This window comes from Lemur catta, chromosome 7 (assembly GCF_020740605.2).
Source record: "Lemur catta isolate mLemCat1 chromosome 7, mLemCat1.pri, whole genome shotgun sequence".
NCBI classification, from domain to species: Eukaryota; Metazoa; Chordata; class Mammalia; order Primates; family Lemuridae; genus Lemur; species Lemur catta.
Genome location: NC_059134.1, coordinates 39,441,764 through 39,462,018, shown reverse-complemented (window position 1 = coordinate 39,462,018; position 20,255 = coordinate 39,441,764). Strand labels below are relative to the sequence as shown.

Sequence of the window (20,255 nt, the reverse complement as noted above, 5' to 3'; positions counted from 1 at the left end):
TTTTAATACTTTTTCTGCCTCCTGCCATAAAAATATAGTATGTAATTTGCTTTAAAAAAAAACTATGAAGTTGTTATGCTTTCCTCTCATTCAACCAATGTGCACCTCAGTGACAACAGTTTGTGGATCAGTAAGATAGTAGGCTGATGTCTGAGAAGGAAACGATCTACTTAAAAGTGCTGAGCTATGGAACCTGCTTTCCCTACTACTCTCCCCTTTGTATCCTCACATCTGTACAACCAAAAGCTCTGATTGAAAAACTATTGAATAGTGATAGACTGCTCTGCTAAATTAAATGAATGCAACTTACCTTTAACATTATATTCAGAAAAATACTTAAGTCTCACTCTCCAATAATTTAGAGTACTGAACTAGATAACTATCCTAAGATGTGTCTGACAGAAATAATGCATTGCTTAAAGAGAGGTTCTCCAAACCTGCTGTTAGAACCTATATATACATGCAAAACACTAATCATCAGTTCTCCAAGCAGTCCTGTGCCATTGTTCAGCTTTAAATAGACCCGAGTCCAGCAGGAAAGTGCATGGTGCACCAGATTCACCAACTCTTAGTAGCTATTGTTTTCTCTTTATTGAAGGTTGTACTGAGCCAGGCTTTATCCTTGGCAAGCCAGCACCAGGAACACTTTTATTGTGCTGTTCTTCAGGCTTTTTCTGAGTTGCCATGTCTCTGGCTTGATCATGTAAATAAGGAATCTACTGAGAAAAGCTACTGCATGAAAATCTTCTATTTTAGGTTAGTCAAACAAAGGAGCAATGCACACCTTAACACTGTTAACTGCTTTCCTTTTTAAAAAGCTGAACATATTTTGCATAAAGTACTGCAGCCTGCGAGTTTAGGGGGCTTGCCGTATCCACCTTGTAGACAACTCTCCTTGCATGCATTAATACTTGCCAAATATGATTATGGCTTCACCTCTATTTGCAAATGCTCTCTTCACATCCAGTTCACCTGAGGTGGGATCAGCTCACAGTGAAAGACAAGAATATCAAACACCAAGTGTGGACAGTCACCATCTGGATAGTTATCAGGGATGTAAACTGTAAACTTAAGTACACCATTTTGATGAAGTACATACCACATGAATATTAATCTGAACCACATTAATGCAGAGGGATAAGATACAGGTCTGGGTGTCTGCTTCACAACCATGGCAAATTCTGTAAGAAGGAAATATTCCAGATAGAACAGTCCCTAAGAAGCATGTGTGCCATTTGTTGACTATGCTGCTGGGGCAGAGGCAGGATATGTAGGCTTATTTATGGGCAAAGCATTTTGGGGAATAGAAGGCAGCTATTTCATTGGAGAGGGTCGAGGAGGACTGGTTTTCACGTTCCCTGTTAATGTCTTCTCTTTACCATCAGACTGTGTGCACATGCTCTAGAAAGGATTCAAAACATGTTCTATAAAGAAAAAAATTTAGTGGTGTGTGTCATCAAGCTTTTTGGTCCTCAGCATTCAGTTTACCTACCAGCCTTGCAGTGCAACTTACCCTGGTACCTCCAATGCAGAGCTCCAACAGCATCTCCTTCCTGGCCCCTGTTCTGCCCTGTTCTCAGCCTGGGTGGTGTGTGTGTTTTCTAGGCACAGTATTGATAGTAGATTAAGGGACAGTCTTATTTGCCAGGGTGCCAGGTTTGTCTTGCTTCTATAATGAGCTCTTGGGGACGTACAGTAGAAGGGCGCTCAGGGTAGCTGTGGCTTTTTACTGCCTTGCTCAGTTGCCATCTGCTCTAACTGGCTGAATGAATCTGGTACATTGCTCCCAAACACACATCTCTTCTTTCTCTGGCTAAATAACTTTGCATGTTTTGTGGCTAGAAATTTCTGAATCAGTTTTTAGTTTCAGTTAAACGCAGATACATTTTCATTTGCACTTTTATGGATATTCAAGAGACTGATCCTTATTGCTCTCTGGTTTTCAGCACAGCCAAAGCTAAATCTAAAGCCTCAGGTAATTCAGCCATGCACTCTGAGTGTTGTAATACTCTTAGAGACTGGTCCTCTAAAGTGATCTTTTTCTAAAAGTAGCAGCTGCTTGGCCTTGGGCAAGATATGCTGCTAAAACACCTGAGTAATGGGCTCTCTCCAAAATTCAAATATCCCTTCTTTTGAAACTGTCTTTTCATCCCCAGAAAACACTTCCATTTTCCAGGAGTCCATTGTTTCTCTTGGAGGCTGAAGGTATTTTTGCAATACATTGTCTTAAAATATTGACTTTGTCTAAGTTTACATTCAGGCTTAGGACATCACAGTGTATCTATATCACAACATTTGCTACCAAGTGCCCTTCCTTCTTCAGGAAAATTTTCTCTCTTAAAAGTTCAGAAGCTGAAAAAATAACTTTCTGTGATATGTTTGCTTCGTCTTCTTTTTGAACCTTCTACCACTCAATTTCTATCTACCCAGGGGTGTTTGTAAACATTGCAAGGTCTCTCCTTAAACTGAGCCTCAGCATTGCCCACTGTTGATGTTTCTCGTTATTGTTATTCTTAAAAGTGATTATTAACATTATTCATCTGTCTGCTCTAGTTTTTTAACAAAGTCTTGGCTATCATTTAAAAATCAATAAGCTCAATTTATTGGGGTTTTGTGTAGTCCATGATGCAGCCATGACCTGCAAGAATATTTTTAGTTATTTTGAGTGTGATTTCAATGGGTAGCCAGTATAAAATTCTCTATAATCTTCGAGGACAAGAGAGAAAATGTAAGTTTATTTTTTTTCTAAATTAATTTAAATTTGGTCCTAAAACCCCATTTGCTAAGATGGTGGAAAAAATCAAATCCCAATTTGATTTTTGGAAATGCTTTCTCACAACCTAGGTTTTATAACAATATGGGAATTGGAAGAAGCTAGCAGAGACTTTATAAAACAAATGAGAGACTTCTTCTTGGTCCTTAGTGGTATCTGTTGGTATCTTGCCTTTTCTGTTGCCTGATGCTCCTGTTGAGGCTGGTCCTTTGCCACTGTCTGGGTACTGATCCCTGGGTAGGATCACAGACACTCCTTTAAGTAGTCCTCTCCATTGCCTGAAGATTCGTTGTGGAGAACTTCATTGGTTCTGAAACTTAAGTGGTTAGTTGCTGGCTACAACCAATATCTGATGCTTATAGTTGGTGACCAAATATAAAAAAGGCAGGTGTCTTCACTATCCATGGAAAGCTGCAAGTTTCCCAAACTCACTCTTTCTTTAAGGGCTAAATCTCCTTTTCCTTCTCAACTCTTAGAATCAGGCTCTTTCTCCATCTTCTGCAAGGGGGGGACTCTAGTCTCAAACAATACGACAGATGTTTCTTTTGGGAGACTGGCAACTTCTGTTTCTAGGTATGCAATCCAAAAGCCAATAACAGTCTCTGAAGGAGAAAACCTTGGCTTTTTAGGATATAGGAGGGGAAAATATCTCTTACTGTTTTATATCTTTTTCAATGACAGGAAATAAACAATAATTCAATATGTTTTTCCACCACAGCATGAATCTGTTGCATTGGTTTCCATGAAGGCAATAACAGCGCATACTATACCATCTTCACTCTTCTTACCATTGTATCCCTAGGTTGTTGAGTATATTGTAGGCATTAGCAAATACAGAGGCTGAGTGTTGTGCTTTCCTTTGGACTACTTTTATCTTGAATGTAGACAAATCTATAATGAAGAAACTTGGGGAGAAGTAATAGATTTCCTATTGCTGATTATATTCATTCACTGCATATGTCAGTAAATAAACAGACAAAAATTCTTTCCTTTGTAGAACTTATATATCATCGGGTCAGTGGGAGATAGATAATAATCAAAATAAATAAGTAAAGTACATAGTATGATAGGGGATAATAAGTACTGTGGAGAAAACTAAAGCAGAGATGAGGGAGAGAAAATGAAAAGAAGGCAGTTGAAATTTTTAGTAGCGTGCCCAGGAGTACTTTCATTTTTGGAAAGATGACATTTGAACAAAAATCTGGAGTAAGGGGTGGGACTGAGCCATGTGTAAAACTCCTAGGTTCAGGTAAAACAAATGCTGAGCCATGAGGCAGAGGCGGCCTACTTGTTTGAAAATTAGCAAAGAGGCCTGTGTGACTGGAGTGGACTGACTGCAGAAGAGAGTGATAGGCACAGTCAGAGGGTAGAAAGGGCTGGATTAGATACAGCCTTGCAGACCATCTTAAGGACGCTGGATTTTTTTTCCAAGGAAATGGTAAGACATCATATGGTTTGGGTGAAGGAGAGACATGATTTAAGTTTTAATAGCATCACTCTGGTTGCCCTGCTGAGAATAGAGTGTTGGAGGTGGAAAGCAGGACAGAGGCATGTGATTAGTTAGTAGGCTGTTGAAATGATCCAAATAATTGAAGATGGTGGCTTGCACCTGGGATGTATCTGAACAAGTTGTGAAAAGTGATAAAATCCTGGATCTATTTTGAAAGTACAGCCAAGAGAAACCTAGAGATTTAATGATCAAGTTCAAGTGAATGGGTTTATATTATCTTTTTGTTGTGTTTTACATTCTTAATCAGTATTTCCACTGCATTTCTCAATGAAAGTGTAAGAAAGGAAATGAATGATTGAGCTCGGCCTGTGAATGAGCTATTAAAAATGCCTGTGTTGAAGAGTTATAGGATATCTAAATTGGTAATGGCTTTACTCAGGAAGTATAGAAAGTTAAGTCTTTCACTAAATTCTTGGTTTACTGTACCATTTAGATATCACTGTGAGTTTTACAACATTTCAACACAAGTACTAGTGGTGAATAAATACTTGTGGAGCTGCAGCACAGCATGAATTCTTCCTAACACCTATTGGGTTATAGACTTCGATATCCATAAAAGAACTCCAACTAGCCCAGTCATTACTCTTGAGAATGAGAAAACACCTACTCCCCTTAAAATAATAATAAAGAACAGTGGGATACGAATTCCCATTAAGAAGATCACATGCAGGACTTTACTAATTTGCAGAAGAGAAAACATGCTTCAGTGAAATTTGTCAGAGCAATGCCACATGGGGCTCTATCATGAGAAATTAATAGACAATCAAAGAGAACCAGAAGGCTCTCATTTTTTTGTAGATTCAGAGTTAGGCACTCATTTGTTTTTGTAGTTTTCTCTTAATAGTCCAGTAGCTTCTGCCATGCAGCAATTTCATTAAAGCCTTGATCATACCAGTAATATAAACTCAAGCTTTCTGAAAAGGCTCCGTTGCCCTAAAAGTCAGTAATTGGCCAAATGGCTTTTAGAGTTTTGCTTGGATTCATTGCAATATAAGTAAAAATTAATTACCCCCACAGTTTCCACAATGCCATAATATAAGGGTGTCAAAACTTGTCTTTCTAAATGGCATTTCTTAGTATCACACTGGATATGGGGTTGGCTATAAATGTGATTTGTAGAAACCATTAATGAAGTACTAGACCTAATTGACTTCTTTTAGCTTTATGACAACATAAAAAAAGTTCTGCACTAGTGATGATAATTCTTTCGAAGTTCTCCAGTTGGAAATCCATGGCTGTATATTTTTCCAGTGAGACAAAACTTAACATTTTTAGAATTTGAAATGCTATAGCTAAGGAACAATATGGCATACATGACTATTTTGATTTTTATCATTATTACCATCATTATGTTTAATTTCTGTGCCTGCTTAACTCCTGCTATATTTGCATCACCGTATTAAGCCTTGTTGTAGAAACTGTGCACCAGAAATGAAACATAGCAAATGGTTGGTGCATACTGTTGAATGAGAGAGTGTATTTTGTTTAACTACTGACAAAGCTGATTTATGACAATAGCTTTAGTATGGGAAGGTCTGTGTTTTCTTCATAAATATGACAGATCTAAGACTCTAAGCAAGATTGATTATTCTAACTCTGAGGCTTTGCTTTGGTTATTAATTCTATAATATATGAAAATAGATGAAATATTTATAAATGAAGATTGTTTTGGATATTAAACTAGGACCAAAATGAGATAATGTGTAACAATACTCTGTCTTTTAATCATTCTTTTTAAAAACACTGCTAATTAGCCAGACTTGGTAATGTGCATCTGTAGACCCAGTTCTCAGAAGGCTGAGGTGAGAGGATTGCTTGAGTCCAGGAGTTCAAGCCTGTAGTACTCTATGATTGCACCTGTAAATGGCCACTGCACTCAGCCTGGGCAACATAAGACCCTTTCTCTACAAAACAACAACAACAAGACACTTGCAGTCAAGGCAGAACAATTATTTGTTGGTAGAAATGAAATGGCAAAGCCATATTTCAAAAAAAAAAAAAACACACTGTGAATGTAGTAGCAAAGTATGGTAATGGATTAAATGACAACATAAACTTTGCAAAGTGGGGAGATATTTCCTTGTTTTGTCTGGGCTTTATTTCTTCCCCACGTTGCCTATCACTTATAGTTTTAGTCAAGCTGTCAATAATAAGGTTCTACCTCTCTATGGCTATAGGGAAGTGCAGGTATACTGGGCTTGGTCAAGCTCTATGGCAAACACTAATTGTCCAAGGGGTAGGCTTGCTACCATAGTGGGTGTATTCATTTTCTACTGCTGCTGGAACAAATTACAGAAGTTTAGCAGCTTGTATTTAACACAAATTTAACAATGCAAAATTATCAACTTGCAATTCTTTAGGTGAGAAATTCAACATTGGTCTCATTGGTCTGAAATAAAGGTGTTCTGTTATGTAGGCTAGGGGAGAATCCGTTTTCTTGCTCATTCCAATGTTAGCAGAATTCTGTTTCATCCATTTGTAGCATTGAACTTCTGTTCCCTTGCTTGCTATCAGTTGAGAGTTACCTTTAGCTCTGGAGGCCTTTTTCTTGGTGCTTGCACACAGCCCTCTATATCTCAGAATGGGCAAAAAGACATTGTCTTTTTCATGCTGTCATCTCTCTGACCTGCTTATCTGCTTTCCTCTTCTACTTTTAAGAGCCCATGTGATTTATATTAGGCTTACCCAGATAATTCAGATTAATCTCTCCATATCACAGTCCTTACTTTTAATCACATCTGCAAAGTACCCTTTGTCCTGTAAAGTAACATATTCACAGGTTCTAGTGATTTGGATATTTTTTTTGGAGGCATTATTCTGCCTACCACAGTAAGAAAATCAGCTCCATTTCCAAGAATTGATGTACACCTGCTGGCTTTAAAAGCTCCTCCTGGTGGTTGCTGAGCTCACCCCTGTTAAGCTTGGAGCTGCTCACGGCAACTTTCCCACGCTTCATGGAGGAAGCTCTTCTTCACAGAGGAAGCCAACACCAAGCAAAGTGATGGAAGGGGAGAGAGAGAGAAAGAGAGATAGAGATAGAGATAGAGAGGGATAGAAAGAGAAAGAGAGAGAGAAAGAGACAGAGACACAGAGAAAGAGAGAGAGAAAGAGAAAAGAGAGAGAGAGAAAGAGAAAGAGAGAGTGAGAATTGAGAGGAGAGAGGCCCTGGGAGTTTTTGAGCAATGAGATCCAATCTTGTCTAAAAGTAGCTATATGCAGGATTTCTAAGTATACAAAACAAATGAACAAAAACCCCTTCATTATTTAGATAATTGGACTTGTGTTTTTATTTCTTATAAACAAATTATAAATTGGCAGGTATGGGCATTTGCAGATTCTAAAATATAGAACTGACTGATTTGAGCTGGGATTATGGACAGTAAAGATCTTGATGTCCCTGGTTGAGAAGCTTCTTTACTTATTTTATATTAACAAAATAAGTAGCAGATTGAACAGTCACTTCTCATACTTTGGAAATTAGACTTACAGAGACCAGAGCTTTGAAGTATGTGTTATAAAAATCTTAAGATGCTAGTATGTTTCAGCAAATTCTTGAAGGTTTTGGTAAGTTACAGTAAGAAATAGACAAGCTTTAGTACAATTGAACCATTTGAAAAAAGGAAGAAGCATTTAACTTTATGATGAGAAGCCCTAGCTGCCTGTGGCCAGTGATTTCAGACTACCGAGAGTCAGATTACTACAAGTCTAAAAAAATTCACAAAATTCTAATTCTCTCTTGCACTCAGAAACTGGTGCAAGCAAATAGAAGGAAAAAAAAAAACACAGTAGGAAATAAGAATGACATTGAGAAAGAGCCAAACAAATGAAAGAATCCTCTATGTAGACTTCTGCTCATACCTTCTGTGTACTCATTGCATGATTGACTTTATAAGACCCCTTGTGATAAAGCACCATTCACTAGGATGCAATTTGGAGCAAAGGAGAAGATTGACTCTACCTCAGCTCAGGAGCTTTTGTGGAAGGACAAGATGTAGGTAGTCAGCCTAAAGCCTAGGATTATGGGAAGAAGCTCATAGCTTCTTGCTAAGGTCAGGATCCTCTAAGATTTATGGCTTTAATTATTAGCTAATACCATTTCCAGAAATTAAATAGACTGATGGACTGACATGCTTTTAATCAAGTCATAATATGGAGAAATACTAAATTAGGAAAATAAGAACCTATGAAAGTCCAACACCTAAAGTAATTCCAAGGGCCCCATTGCCATGGTAATGACAGATAACAGAGCAACCCCCCAACCCAACCACCTCCCAGCTGACCACTGATGGAAATCCAGAGGAAACAAGAAATAACCAAAAGCCGTTGTAAGCCATGGAGATTTTTTAGGTTACCCTAGAATAACCTACCACATCTTAACATCCTCTTGTATAATTTCCCTTTACTTTTGATTTCCAGATATCCTCTAATCATGGGTTGATGCTCTTGGAAGAGAAATATCTGTTCTTCATTATTCATGGTGGGGCACTTTTATTCACACTTCCATATTTCTATGTGGGGAAACTGTCATTAGAGTAAAAACATGCCTGGATTCTCTTTGTTTCTTCAATCATTCTTCCTTTCTGAGCAGAAGAATCAATTTATTAAAATGAGATTGGTTGAAGAAACTGGACGTGCATGGCTCATCCTCTTCCATTCTTCTCTCTTTGAGATGTTTTTGATCTTGGAGAACATCTGTTTTGGTTTGTTCTTGGCCATGTAATAAGCTGAAAAACAGGGCTTATACCTGCCAAAGAAGGCCTCCTATTGTCTGCCTCTCCCTGGCACTCTGTGGGTAATTCTTCAAGTCCTTTTGACTCAGAGCTAAAAGCACATTTTCTAATTTGTTTTTAATTAGCAGTAATGTTTATTTTTGATATCTGTCTAACTTCTATGTCTATGTCTCAACTGATTCCAAACTCAGGAGGGGGAAATATATATACACATATACACACACACACACACACACATATATTTTACTAGTAGTTCAGTTGGATGCAGTATTGGGTGAGAGTTTGTGTTGCCACCTTTAGTTGCTGTTTCTTTTTGTGGGTGATAGTTTATTTTAATGGACAACAATGTTTTATGTTTATAGGAGAGACGTACATGGATGCTTGCCAGCTTAAGGTGGAATGTAGTGAGAAAACATTGGTTTTTGTATGCCCAGCATTTCTTTTTGGGAGAACCTGACCAAACCCATTCAACAAGTAAAATGGGATTTTTCATTAATGTCGTATGTCCTCCACCTCCACCAGGTATGGATCCTAGGATTGGCCAATCATAATATCCTACACTTTTGGCAATAGTGAGTAGTCCAAAATGTGGGCACTGACCAAAGCAGACCAATAATAATTATGAAATAACCCTTTATTTCTTTTTATTGAATCTTTAATATGAGTAATGAAAATGAAGAATTGCTAATGACCATGCCCATTACCTGCAAAGATGAAATCTGTCCATAGTCAGAGCAAATAATCCCAACATAGAGAGGAAAGTAGAGCTCAAAAATGGACAAAGAGAGGGAGCTCCCTTAAGAGATTTTTTGAGTTCCAGTTCCAGGCTTGTCTGAGGCACTTTCCACCTCAGTTAACTGATGTCTCAGTTAAACAGTAACATCCAGTTTTTATTTAGACAGTTTAAGTATTTGTCACTTGCCACTGAATGAATTTAGATTAATACAGAAGGTATGCTGTGATTGTAAGAATGTCTAAGAACATTTTGCTGTTTTCTGTTTATAACTTGTATGGGGGAAGAAGTATAATGATAATGAGAAAAAATCACCTTAAACTAGTTTTAAGTTATTTAGATCAAGAAAACCCCCAGACAATAAGAGAAGTGGTACAGAAAAAAAGATTTCTTTCATACCTCATGAAGATGGTAGTGAAATTTGTCCAGACTGCCAAGAAAAATTGGCATTGGAAAAAATCTATGGGTAAAATGGGTGCAAAAAGAGACACAAAAACATTAAAGTTAGAGCCCAAGTGAGGATTAAATTCGGAAAGTATATTCACTGGAAAGAAAAATGTGAAAAAATGGATCAGAAGTTCATGTAAATCCCAATGGTGAAAAGAGGTTAGCTAACAAAGGAACATTAAAGAAAAAGAAAGTGGCTGGGCTTGGTGGCTCACATCTGTAATCCCAGTGCTTTGGGAGGCTGGGGTGGTAGGATTACTTGGGGCCAGGAGTTTGAGACTTGTCTCTACAAAAAAATAGTAAAAAAAAAAATTAGCCAATTGTGGTGGTGTGCTTGTAGTCCCAGCTACTTAGAAGGCTAATGCAGGAGGATCAATTGAGCCCCGGAGTTTGAGGCTGCAGTGAGCTAGGACCATGTCACTGCTGAACTCCAGCCTGGGCAACAGAGCAAGACCCTGTAAGAAAAAAAAAAAAAAAGGAAGAAAGAAAGAAAAGAAAAAGAAAGCAAAAGCAAGTGGTAAATAGAATTATGAGCACATTTTATTCTTGAAATTTCTTTATAATCTTTAAGAAAATCTGATTTAAAATATTATATATGCTTAAAATTTTTAGTAATCTAATCATTGCATGTTTGGAGTGGAGATGTTAAGTAGTTGCTGCTGGAGTACAACTGCAAAGATTCTACTACAGGAACCAGTTCCCTCTCATGTTGGATGTGAAATATTGAGATTGTTGTATACTTGCAAGGCTTGAAGGATTTGCTAAAAAGAGGCAGGCAGATTTCTTTCATTTTCTTCTTTTGATCAAGAATCAAAGATTATTCTTCTGAGATTTTTTTTTTCCACCATAGCTTTACTATTTTACTAGCAAAACCCTACCTTGTAGAATCTTTATTACATATCATTTGGGCATAATTTTTTTATTTTCGTTATATTACATTGGAATTTTGTTCCATTTCAATTTATACTGACATCTCATATCAATTGAAGAGGCTGAGAAATTCATGTCATTGATCTAGCCATCAAAGTAAGCTGTTCAATATAATATCAAGCTGGCTTTTATTGTGCACTAAAGCATATGATGACACCTGCGTAAATCATCACAACATATTCTTTGATCAGTGAAAGACAACTGTCATTCTATTAAATGGATTAATTTTCCACGTAATAATCTTAAAAATCTCTGTTAGTATCAGATGTTAAATTAAGAGAGTGCATTAACTCACTTCCCTTGAGTGAAGTATGGTACAGATTTAGTTAAAGCTTGATCACAATATAGCCTAACTATGATCCAAATCTAAGCAATAATTGTATCATACATGTTAACAAAATGTTTAGTAAATCTTAAAACCTAATGCTTTGGCTTAAGACTAAACCTGAGTTTAAAATGTGACTTTCCCTAGCACTCTGGGAGGCCGAGACAGGTGGATCGATCGAGGTCAGGAGTTTGAGTCTCACTCACCAAGAGTGAGACTCCGTCTCTACTAAAAATAGAAAGAAATGATCTGGCCAGCTAAAAAAATATATATAGAAAAAATTAGCCGGGCATGATGGCGCATGCCTGTAGTCCTAGCTACTCGGGAGGCTGAGGCAGTAGGATCGCTTAAGCCCAGGAGTTTGAGGTTGCTGTGAGCTAGGCTGACACCACGGCACTCACTCCAACCTGGGCAACAGAGCGAGACTCTGTCTCAAAAAAAAAAAAAAAAAGTGATTTTCCCAATTACTGGTTATATAATCTTAGAGAAGTTACTTTGAAACATAGCTTTTTCATAAAATTTAGTTAAATACTTATTTTCATATGATTGTCTTAGAATTTAATGACCTAATACAGGTCAGGCATTTTATACAGTTTCTGATACTTTGAAAATGTCAATAGTAATGATGATGATGACGATGACAATGACAGTATTACAGAGGATCCAGGAAAGGAGCTTGTCAGTTAGTTTGCAACAAACTCATGCTATAGCTAGGAAAACTGCTTCATGTTTATGTTTACCTTTATTCTTTTATCTATGGATAACACAAAATTATTCTGTTCTAGTTTTCTCCTAATAAAGCTGTCTTGTTATCTGGCCCAACCCAACACTTTCCCTTTAAGTCAATGATTTGAATTAATATATTTTCTGGATATAAATTAAAATAAACATAATAGAGTTTTCATTGTTCCCAAGCTGGAAGTGAAACAGGGTCTAATACAACCACAACTTCCTGGAATTAAAGTCTCTTCAAATCCCTCTTGGTGGCTCAAAGACTCAAGTGTAGGAGCTCCTTGCAGTGCCAAAGCCATCTCATGGCCCTCCATGGACTCACACCTTTCATATTGCAAAAGTGTGTTCTTGACTCCTGATTCTGCCATGAGAAACATGTAGAACTAAAGTTGATGCTGCCACTTGCTCTCATCCTCCATTTGAGATGTGTTATTTGCCCTTTCAGGCCCAAGACCTGAAATCACAATTCACTGCTCCCTTGGGCTCTCAGTTCCATAGAAACCCTCTTGGACTTTTTGTCTTTCTTCCCGAGTGCAGTGCTTGACTCATGCTAGGATGCTTATTGCAGGTGTATCAAGTTAACTCAACTTTTATTTCACTTATTGTTCATTATAGCCTTCACTCTAAATGCTCTTGGACCTTTCTGAAGAGAGATAGGCCTATTTTGAGTAAAATTGCTCTCTAACATTTTCAAAGATCCTTCTTTTCCTGTAATTCCAAATGTCCTTACTTATCAAGCTAGCAACATGGATATTTCCACCCGAGTGAATTCTTTCCTTGCTGTGGTATATTAAATTATTGATCAAGAAATGTCCACTTTATGGAAGGCATATACTTTTCTGCTGCATTGATAATGGACTTGATCATGTGACTTGCTTTGGTCAATGGTACATTAGAGGATGCAATTTGTATGGCGGCTTAAAAGGACTTTTTATAGTTGGCATTGCTCTCTTAAACTCCAGATCTTGACCATGACTGTGACTCAGGTGACCGTTGGTCAACGAAGATGATGGACATGTGGAACAGATCTGGACCCAGTTCATAGCTTGGAGACAGCCCTCTAAATCCAGTTTAGAATAGCCAACCCCCACTGATCTATAAACCTGTGTGTAAGAAATAAATGGTTAGTTATTCTGTATCACTCTGTTTTGGAGGAAATTCATTATGTAGCATTATTGTGGCAATAACTAACTGGTCTATTTAATCTATGGAATTGGGAGAGATTTTGGAATTCTTGGCTAATATGGGGAATTGTTGAGAGAATGAAAAGTTTTAGTGATATTTTAAATTATTAAATTGCTTAGATTCTTATGCAGATAAATACATGGGCCTACCGTATCCCCCTTTGAAATATGAGTTGACAATGTCTGAATTTGTATGGCACTTATTTTAGGTTCATACTCTGGATTTTCTGGTGTGATAATGAACTATACATTTACTACCTTACTTCTAATGGTTCAGCAATGAAAAGAAGAATTATCTTCCTTATATAATAGCCACATGAACTTACTGGGAACCACTTATTACACACAATTGCCGTTTTAAAAAAATTTCTTAATTTACATTAGAACACCTTAAATTACATATTTAGGTGAACTAGTCATTACTATTACCATTGCATACACAACTTCCCATTTTGCTAACACTTAGAATGGACACTTAGCTACCAGTAAGTTCTATTTGCTCTTCTGTCTTCAGATTTGGAACTTTATCCTTTCCTGTGGTCTACACAGAACCATCATTTTCACAGATCTAGGAATATATTTTTTTTTTTTTTTTTTTTTTTTTTTTTAAACAAAAGTTTATTCTTAAATGTACAATAGGCTCCAAGACAACACTTCATTTTAGCTATAGGTGGCAAAAGATGTTATGGCAGGGAATACAGATGTTTAAATAGGAATCAAGGGTCATCATTGCCTCAGGCACATGGAACAGCTTACTTTTTGCCAGATTTCTTAATTCCACCTGTAGCTAGGGGGCCCTTCCCCGCGGCCTTCGCTTTTAGCTCCTCGAGTTTCTTCTGCTCCTCTTTTTGTTTCTGCTTGAACGCCTTATCTTCCTCGTCCATCTCCTTGGCCTGCTTCTTGGGCTGTTTCAGGGGCTTTTTCTTGCCACCTTCGCGGCCGGACATGGCGCCGCCGCCCCTTCCCCAGCTAGGAATATATTTTTTAAAGGGACAACTAGGAATTTCTACTAGTTCTTTTGAATTGTACACAGTGGAGAAATTCTTCTAGTTATATTGAGGACTACCGTTTCCAGTATGCTGGCTAACACTTGTTTCTTAGACCAATTTTGGGGTGAGATCATTGTGGTAATGAGGGAGGGGTAAATCTTTCTTTCTCACTTGCAACCTTCTTCCTTTGGGCATACTGGGACTATCACAATAGGTTGTGTAAGAGTGTTAGACATTTTTTAAAGTCTCCACTGAAGATGTGTGACAATTTGAAAGAGAAATACAACATGACATCAAACAGTTAAAGTCATAAAAAGTCATGCTCTAGATGGGGGCAGTGGCTTACCCTTGTAATCTCAGTGCTTTGGGAGGCTGAAGCAGGAGGATCACGTGAGGACCAGAGTTTGAGGTTACAGTGAGCTATAATTGTGCCACTGCACTCCAGCCTGAGTGACAGAGAGAGACCCTATTTCTATGAAAAACAAAGCAACAAAAACCAGAAAACAACAAAAACCCCAAAACAACAAAAAAACATGATTCTTTTTCCAGCATTTCAAAAAGAAAACATTTAAGGAGTATCTTCACAAAATATATTTTCTCCTGAGTGGTCTCCAATTTCTTCTGTCTCTTCCCTGCCATTTAGTTTTTTGCATGACTCCAAGTCTCCACCCACTTCCTCAGAAGACAGTGCTCTTACCCACAGGGAGAGGATTAGTTCCCTCCCAATATCTGCCTATTTCCCTATGTTTCTTCTCAAATTTAAGTCATTCAATCTAAGATGGCACTATTGGATTTCCATTCAATGTTAGTGATGGTGATGCCTATTAATTCAATACCTGAGAAATTACAAAGTGAGAAATCACCTAATAGAGATGAAAAAAGGGTAGTTGAGAGAGAGTCAGTTATTCTTCTGCTCAGTGGTGTAGAGAAGTGGGAGTTGGGAGGGAAACACTGAAAATTGAGTTGATGTAAAGGGGAGTGATTTGGAATGTAAACTGTAGGAACAAAATGGGAAGAATGTTCATAGATATGAAACTTCTCAACACTGAGAGAAACTCTAGCTGTTAAAGGTCAGTAAAGTTGATCATACTATGTTTTATTTATTCTTTTATTTGGCCCAACATTTATTCAACCAATATTATGGAACACTCCCCCATAGGCAGGCACTGTGCTATGTATTTGTGCTATAAAAGTCAGCATGACAGTATGACAGTCCCTAGAGGGACCTAGATCTTATGGTACATTTTTGTCCAAACATGAGAAGACTATCATTTTGTACCTGAATGATCACCTTGAAGCCCAAATGTAAATTTTCTCCTATATTTGCTTCATTTTTTTAGAACCCAGGCATTATTAACTTTACCATTTTAAAATTTTAAAACATTCTCTTTTTTATGACAAAGGATCATTGTTTCCAAATGATGGAGGTGTCATAATGTATTCTCCAAAAAAAGATAGAAGGTTATATCTCAGATTACTAATCTGCCACTAATTTTGCCTTGAAATCTTGGGTAAATTTCTCTCTGGATTTATTTTGTCATGTCTAAAATACTGAAAGTAACTCTGAGTCACATTGCATTGGAAGTGGGAGGAAGGATTCCTAAATGATTATAAAGTGATTTGCAGATAGAGAATCATGTGTGTGCCAGGGGTGAAAATATTGTCCCATTAATCCTTTTCGTGACAAAGAAAATGTTGCTACTTAGGGAGATGATGTGTGAGAGGAAAAGGAGCAGAAAACAATACAATGGAAACAACAGAAAAGAACAGGCTTAGAAAAATAAATTAATTTCTTTATCTAAAGGAAGTCAGATTCCTTCTACAAAGGTCAACTTTGTTGGCTCTACTTCATTTTAAATAAAGTGTGAAGAAAAATACCTTACGTGGACACATGAGTTTTTAATTTATGTCAGTTTTACTGATGTTTTTTGGTATGAGAACTTAATGTTTTATTTAAGCAATATTTAAGCATTTAACTAAAATGGCTCTTTTATGCTAATTTATATGCATTCAAATCAGAATTTTTTAGGTAAAGGCGGTTCTCTTATATTTCATTCTTTGGAAAGGAAACTTCTGTCTAATGCCTCATTTAAGATTCAGTGGAATCTTTCTTGCTTCAGTAATTTTCCTATTAAATTACAACTATTAGTGCTAGTTTCTCACCCTAAAGGAAACCAATAAAATCACCCAAACTAATGAAGTTGTTTCCAACAGCAAGCTTCTCGTTATGGGGGTACTTCTAATTACTGCTAAAATGAACTGGAACGGAATGTCTCCAGAATGGGATGTCCCAGAGCTATAAACCAAAACCATAAACAGCTGTGCAACTCCTAATCTATTCACTTTACCTTCGCAATCACAGCACAACATCAACTACAACTAATTTTTAAATGTTGGTAGACAAGAACAAGAATGGATGGGGAAACAAAACAGAAAACACTAATAAGAATTTTCTCATGTTATTATAACAAGAGCATATTGGTTATATTTTGTTTTGTGAATAGGATTTATCATCTCTTCTAGATGTTATCTCATGTGCTCACATGTTTATGTCTCTCTTCACTAACTGCCAAGTTTAGGGAGCACCTCAGTCAAGACAGCATTGAATAAGGACGGTGATGCAGTTTACAGCAGAAAACACTGTCAGTGCTGAAATAGCTTGTACAGGAGAATGGTTTTAGATCAGATTTAATTAAGAAGTGTATCACTTTCCAATGTAATTTTATGTCTAAAGCAATAGAAAGCTGAACTCCTATTCAAATCAGAAAGTACATGGATAAACAATAAAAAACACTGCTTTTGTTGACCCTAATTCATTCTCAACATGGACTTCAAAACAGAAATGCATGTGTCAATTTAGTTGGTAAATTCAAATACCTGTAGAAACTAAACACACATTAGACAGAAAGTTGTGAAGGCTTGAAGAAGTTATTGTAGAGGAAGTTAAAAGAATCATAGTAGATTTGGAAAGACCGTATAAAGGCAATCTTAAAATTCAACCTCTGCTTTTTCCCAAGTGAGAGGAAAAGGAAAATGGCAATGTGAATAATAATAATGAGCAATAATATTATTTTTATATTTATAGTTTATAAATTAGATAAATATATGATGTACATATAAAAACACTAGATTAGTAGAAAGAAGACATGGATGGCTTCTAGCTCTGGCTCTTGCCTGGGAGAGATTGTGTATCTGATTCAGCTGACTTAACCTTGCTGGGTGTAAAGTGGAATACATGATCTGCAAGGTTTCTCCTAGGTCTACCTGTCCCTCTTGCTATTCTATGACTTAGGGACACTCGTATTTCATACAGGGGCCATTTGTGGAATATGTAGCATGAGGAGTGTATGTTTTTATTTAACAGTAAAAATGATGGTTAATAATATTATAGGGGATTTGTATCGTGTCAGCCTTGAGCAGCTGAAACTATTTTCCTACAGCTCCCTTTGCTGCACAGTTTCTGGCTAGCATGGGCCACTGGACATTTTGAGAGATGTTTGGCAGATGGAAGGGAGGGACCAGCCATAAACCTCATCAGCGCTTACCTACTGGCTCACCCCTTTGGGCAACAGCTGGACCACAGCTCCTGCAGCTCCTACCAGACCTCCTCTTTCAGCTCCTCTGATTCCCAGGCCAGTCTATGGTTAGCAACATGATGGACACCAGCTTCTCCTGAAGATCAACCCATCATGAACGTTGGAAACTTTGAGGTCATGGACACCAGTGGAAACTTCAGTTCATTTTTGTGGATTTCAAGGCATCCTTACAGGTTCAGTTCTTGCTTCCCTTGCCTCATGTTGGTCTTTTCCTTCTGACTTCTTTATTTGCAGACTTCAGGCTCTACCATCAAATACAGATGCAACAGCCTCATGGACACTGTGTAACCAGCTCCCACAATTGCATAAGATCAAATTTCTCTAATAAATCCATAGATATACATATATACACATATATATACACACATAAACAGATAAAAAGATTAGATAGATAGATAGATAGTTCTGCTGCTTCTTTAGCTAAACTCTGATTGATACAGATCTCAAAATTTATTTTCCCTGCTTCTTTGAGAAATAATCTGATATCCTTTGAAATATTTTTTAAAAGATACTGAATGGACTCGGCAGTTCCTTGATTGTTCTGTTTAAACAGTGCCCTGATTGTTCTCTTTAAATTTCAGGTGAGGTCATGTGGAAGACAGAATGATCTCATTCCAAGTAGACCCATAATATAGAAATAGTACTAATTGTGATCACTGAAAAAAGGGCATATATATATATATATATATATATAAGCATATGATATATAATTCTTTTGATAACTATTAGGAGTGTTATAAAAAAAAAAAAAGAGGAATTACTGTAAGACATAGTGAGTTCCTTGCCCTGGAGGTGTTCAGTTGGCAGCTGGTCAATGACTTCAAAGGACTGGCAGTGAGGGGATGTTTCCAAATCTCCTGTGTGTTTGTGTGTATGTGTACACATTCATGCATGCAAATGCTGTTGGAAAAGCTCCTTTGCTAGGGGATGTCACTTCTCTTCCCACTGTCCCACCAGCTAAGACTCACTGCTCTAGAATGCAGGGGGACCTCTTGTACTTAATCCATGTGCTATATTAAGACTCAATTTATAGTTTCAGGGAGCATAGTTTTGGAATTTGTACATCTTTATTGGATACTGAATTTATACTTAGGAAAGCAAGCCTTTATTTTGCTGCAAACACTTATGATACTTTGAAAGACAAAACGCACAAAAAGAGGGGAGTTCACCATGGAATCTTAAAAATATGCATTAGAAGAGCATAAGAAGAGAAAGTGATATTCCAAAATACAGGACATTAAAAAATTATGTATATCAGCCATGGTACTTAGAATTTGGAGTATATATGACCAAGGTGAAACCTAGAAATTTATTTTTATTTCCAGACTTACAATTTTTCTCTTCTGTTCGTATTCCAAATACTCCTTTTCTAAAAATGAAATTGTTAAAATCTTCACTTCCTAAATTATTACCTTTGATAAACCTGTGCTCATCTCTCTTTCTGTCCCCCACAAATTTCCCTGGCTTCTTGCATCGTCACTGATTGTTCTTTTCCAATTAGTTCCTCTTGTTGATCTTTAGAAACAATAAAATTGATATTGCTTCCTTGTGACGTGAACACATACTATTTTTTCTATCTTTCTTGCTGAAAATGCCTACTTTTGATTTTATAGTCAAGGACAACTAAATATTAAGAGAATTTTTGTATGTGTGTATGAGGAGAGAAGGGCATTTCTAGATTTTAAAAAAGTTGTCTGCTAACCTTGAATGGGATAACACATAGAATGCTCAAAAGGGACAGTGTTGAGGCTTATTGTCCAGAAATTTATTGAAAATGCCAAGATTATATATACAATCCTGAACTTATTTCTATGTTTAGTGCACATAATACTCTCCTAAATCAATCAGTTTTTATGCACTGCTAGGATTACTTAATTTTATGGTCAGTGTTGTCATTTATCTATATGCTTTTAGTTTTTATTATTTTCAAAGTAATTCATATACTCTTTGAACAGTTATGGCATGGTTAGAATTCTTTATCTGTAACATAGTTATCTGTAAGTTCAAAGTGATCTTTTTGTCTTTGATGTTTAGTTGCTGTTCTTTGAGGAATAGTATGTATAGTTTTGAGTAGAATTTCTGGGGCCAAATGCATCAGCATAGGCTCCTGTATATCCAAAACATTCTGAACAAGATCTGCCTGGATGACAGGACTCTCAGGGGAGATCTTCTTGGTCAATATCGAGGCCAGTCGAGACAGCTGTATACAATGCACTGGTTCACACCGCTTGTATTCCCTGTGTCTCCTGAGTGTGAATCCTTCTGCCCAATTTGTGTGGGTGTCTATGAATAAGAGGACTCATTGA

At 37.1% G+C, this 20,255-nt stretch overlaps 1 protein-coding gene and 1 pseudogene across 1 annotated transcript; both read right to left on the bottom strand.

Moving 5' to 3' along the window:
- Positions 1-575: 575 nt before the first annotated feature.
- On the bottom strand, positions 576-1,398 carry LOC123641991 (annotated as a pseudogene).
- Positions 1,399-13,974: 12,576 nt separating this feature from the next.
- Positions 13,975-14,334, bottom strand: LOC123641113 (translation machinery-associated protein 7). The gene has a single exon (XM_045555621.1). The coding sequence runs from the start codon at positions 14,309-14,311 to the stop codon at positions 14,117-14,119; it is 195 nt and encodes a 64-aa protein (XP_045411577.1). The 5' UTR covers positions 14,312-14,334; the 3' UTR covers positions 13,975-14,116.
- Positions 14,335-20,255: the final 5,921 nt, after the last annotated feature.

What these genes read in the sequence shown, in the direction of transcription:
- LOC123641113 (XM_045555621.1), bottom strand. Translation starts at nt 14,311, where the DNA reads ATGTCCGGCCGCGAAGGTGGCAAGAAAAAGCCCCTGAAACAGCCCAAG.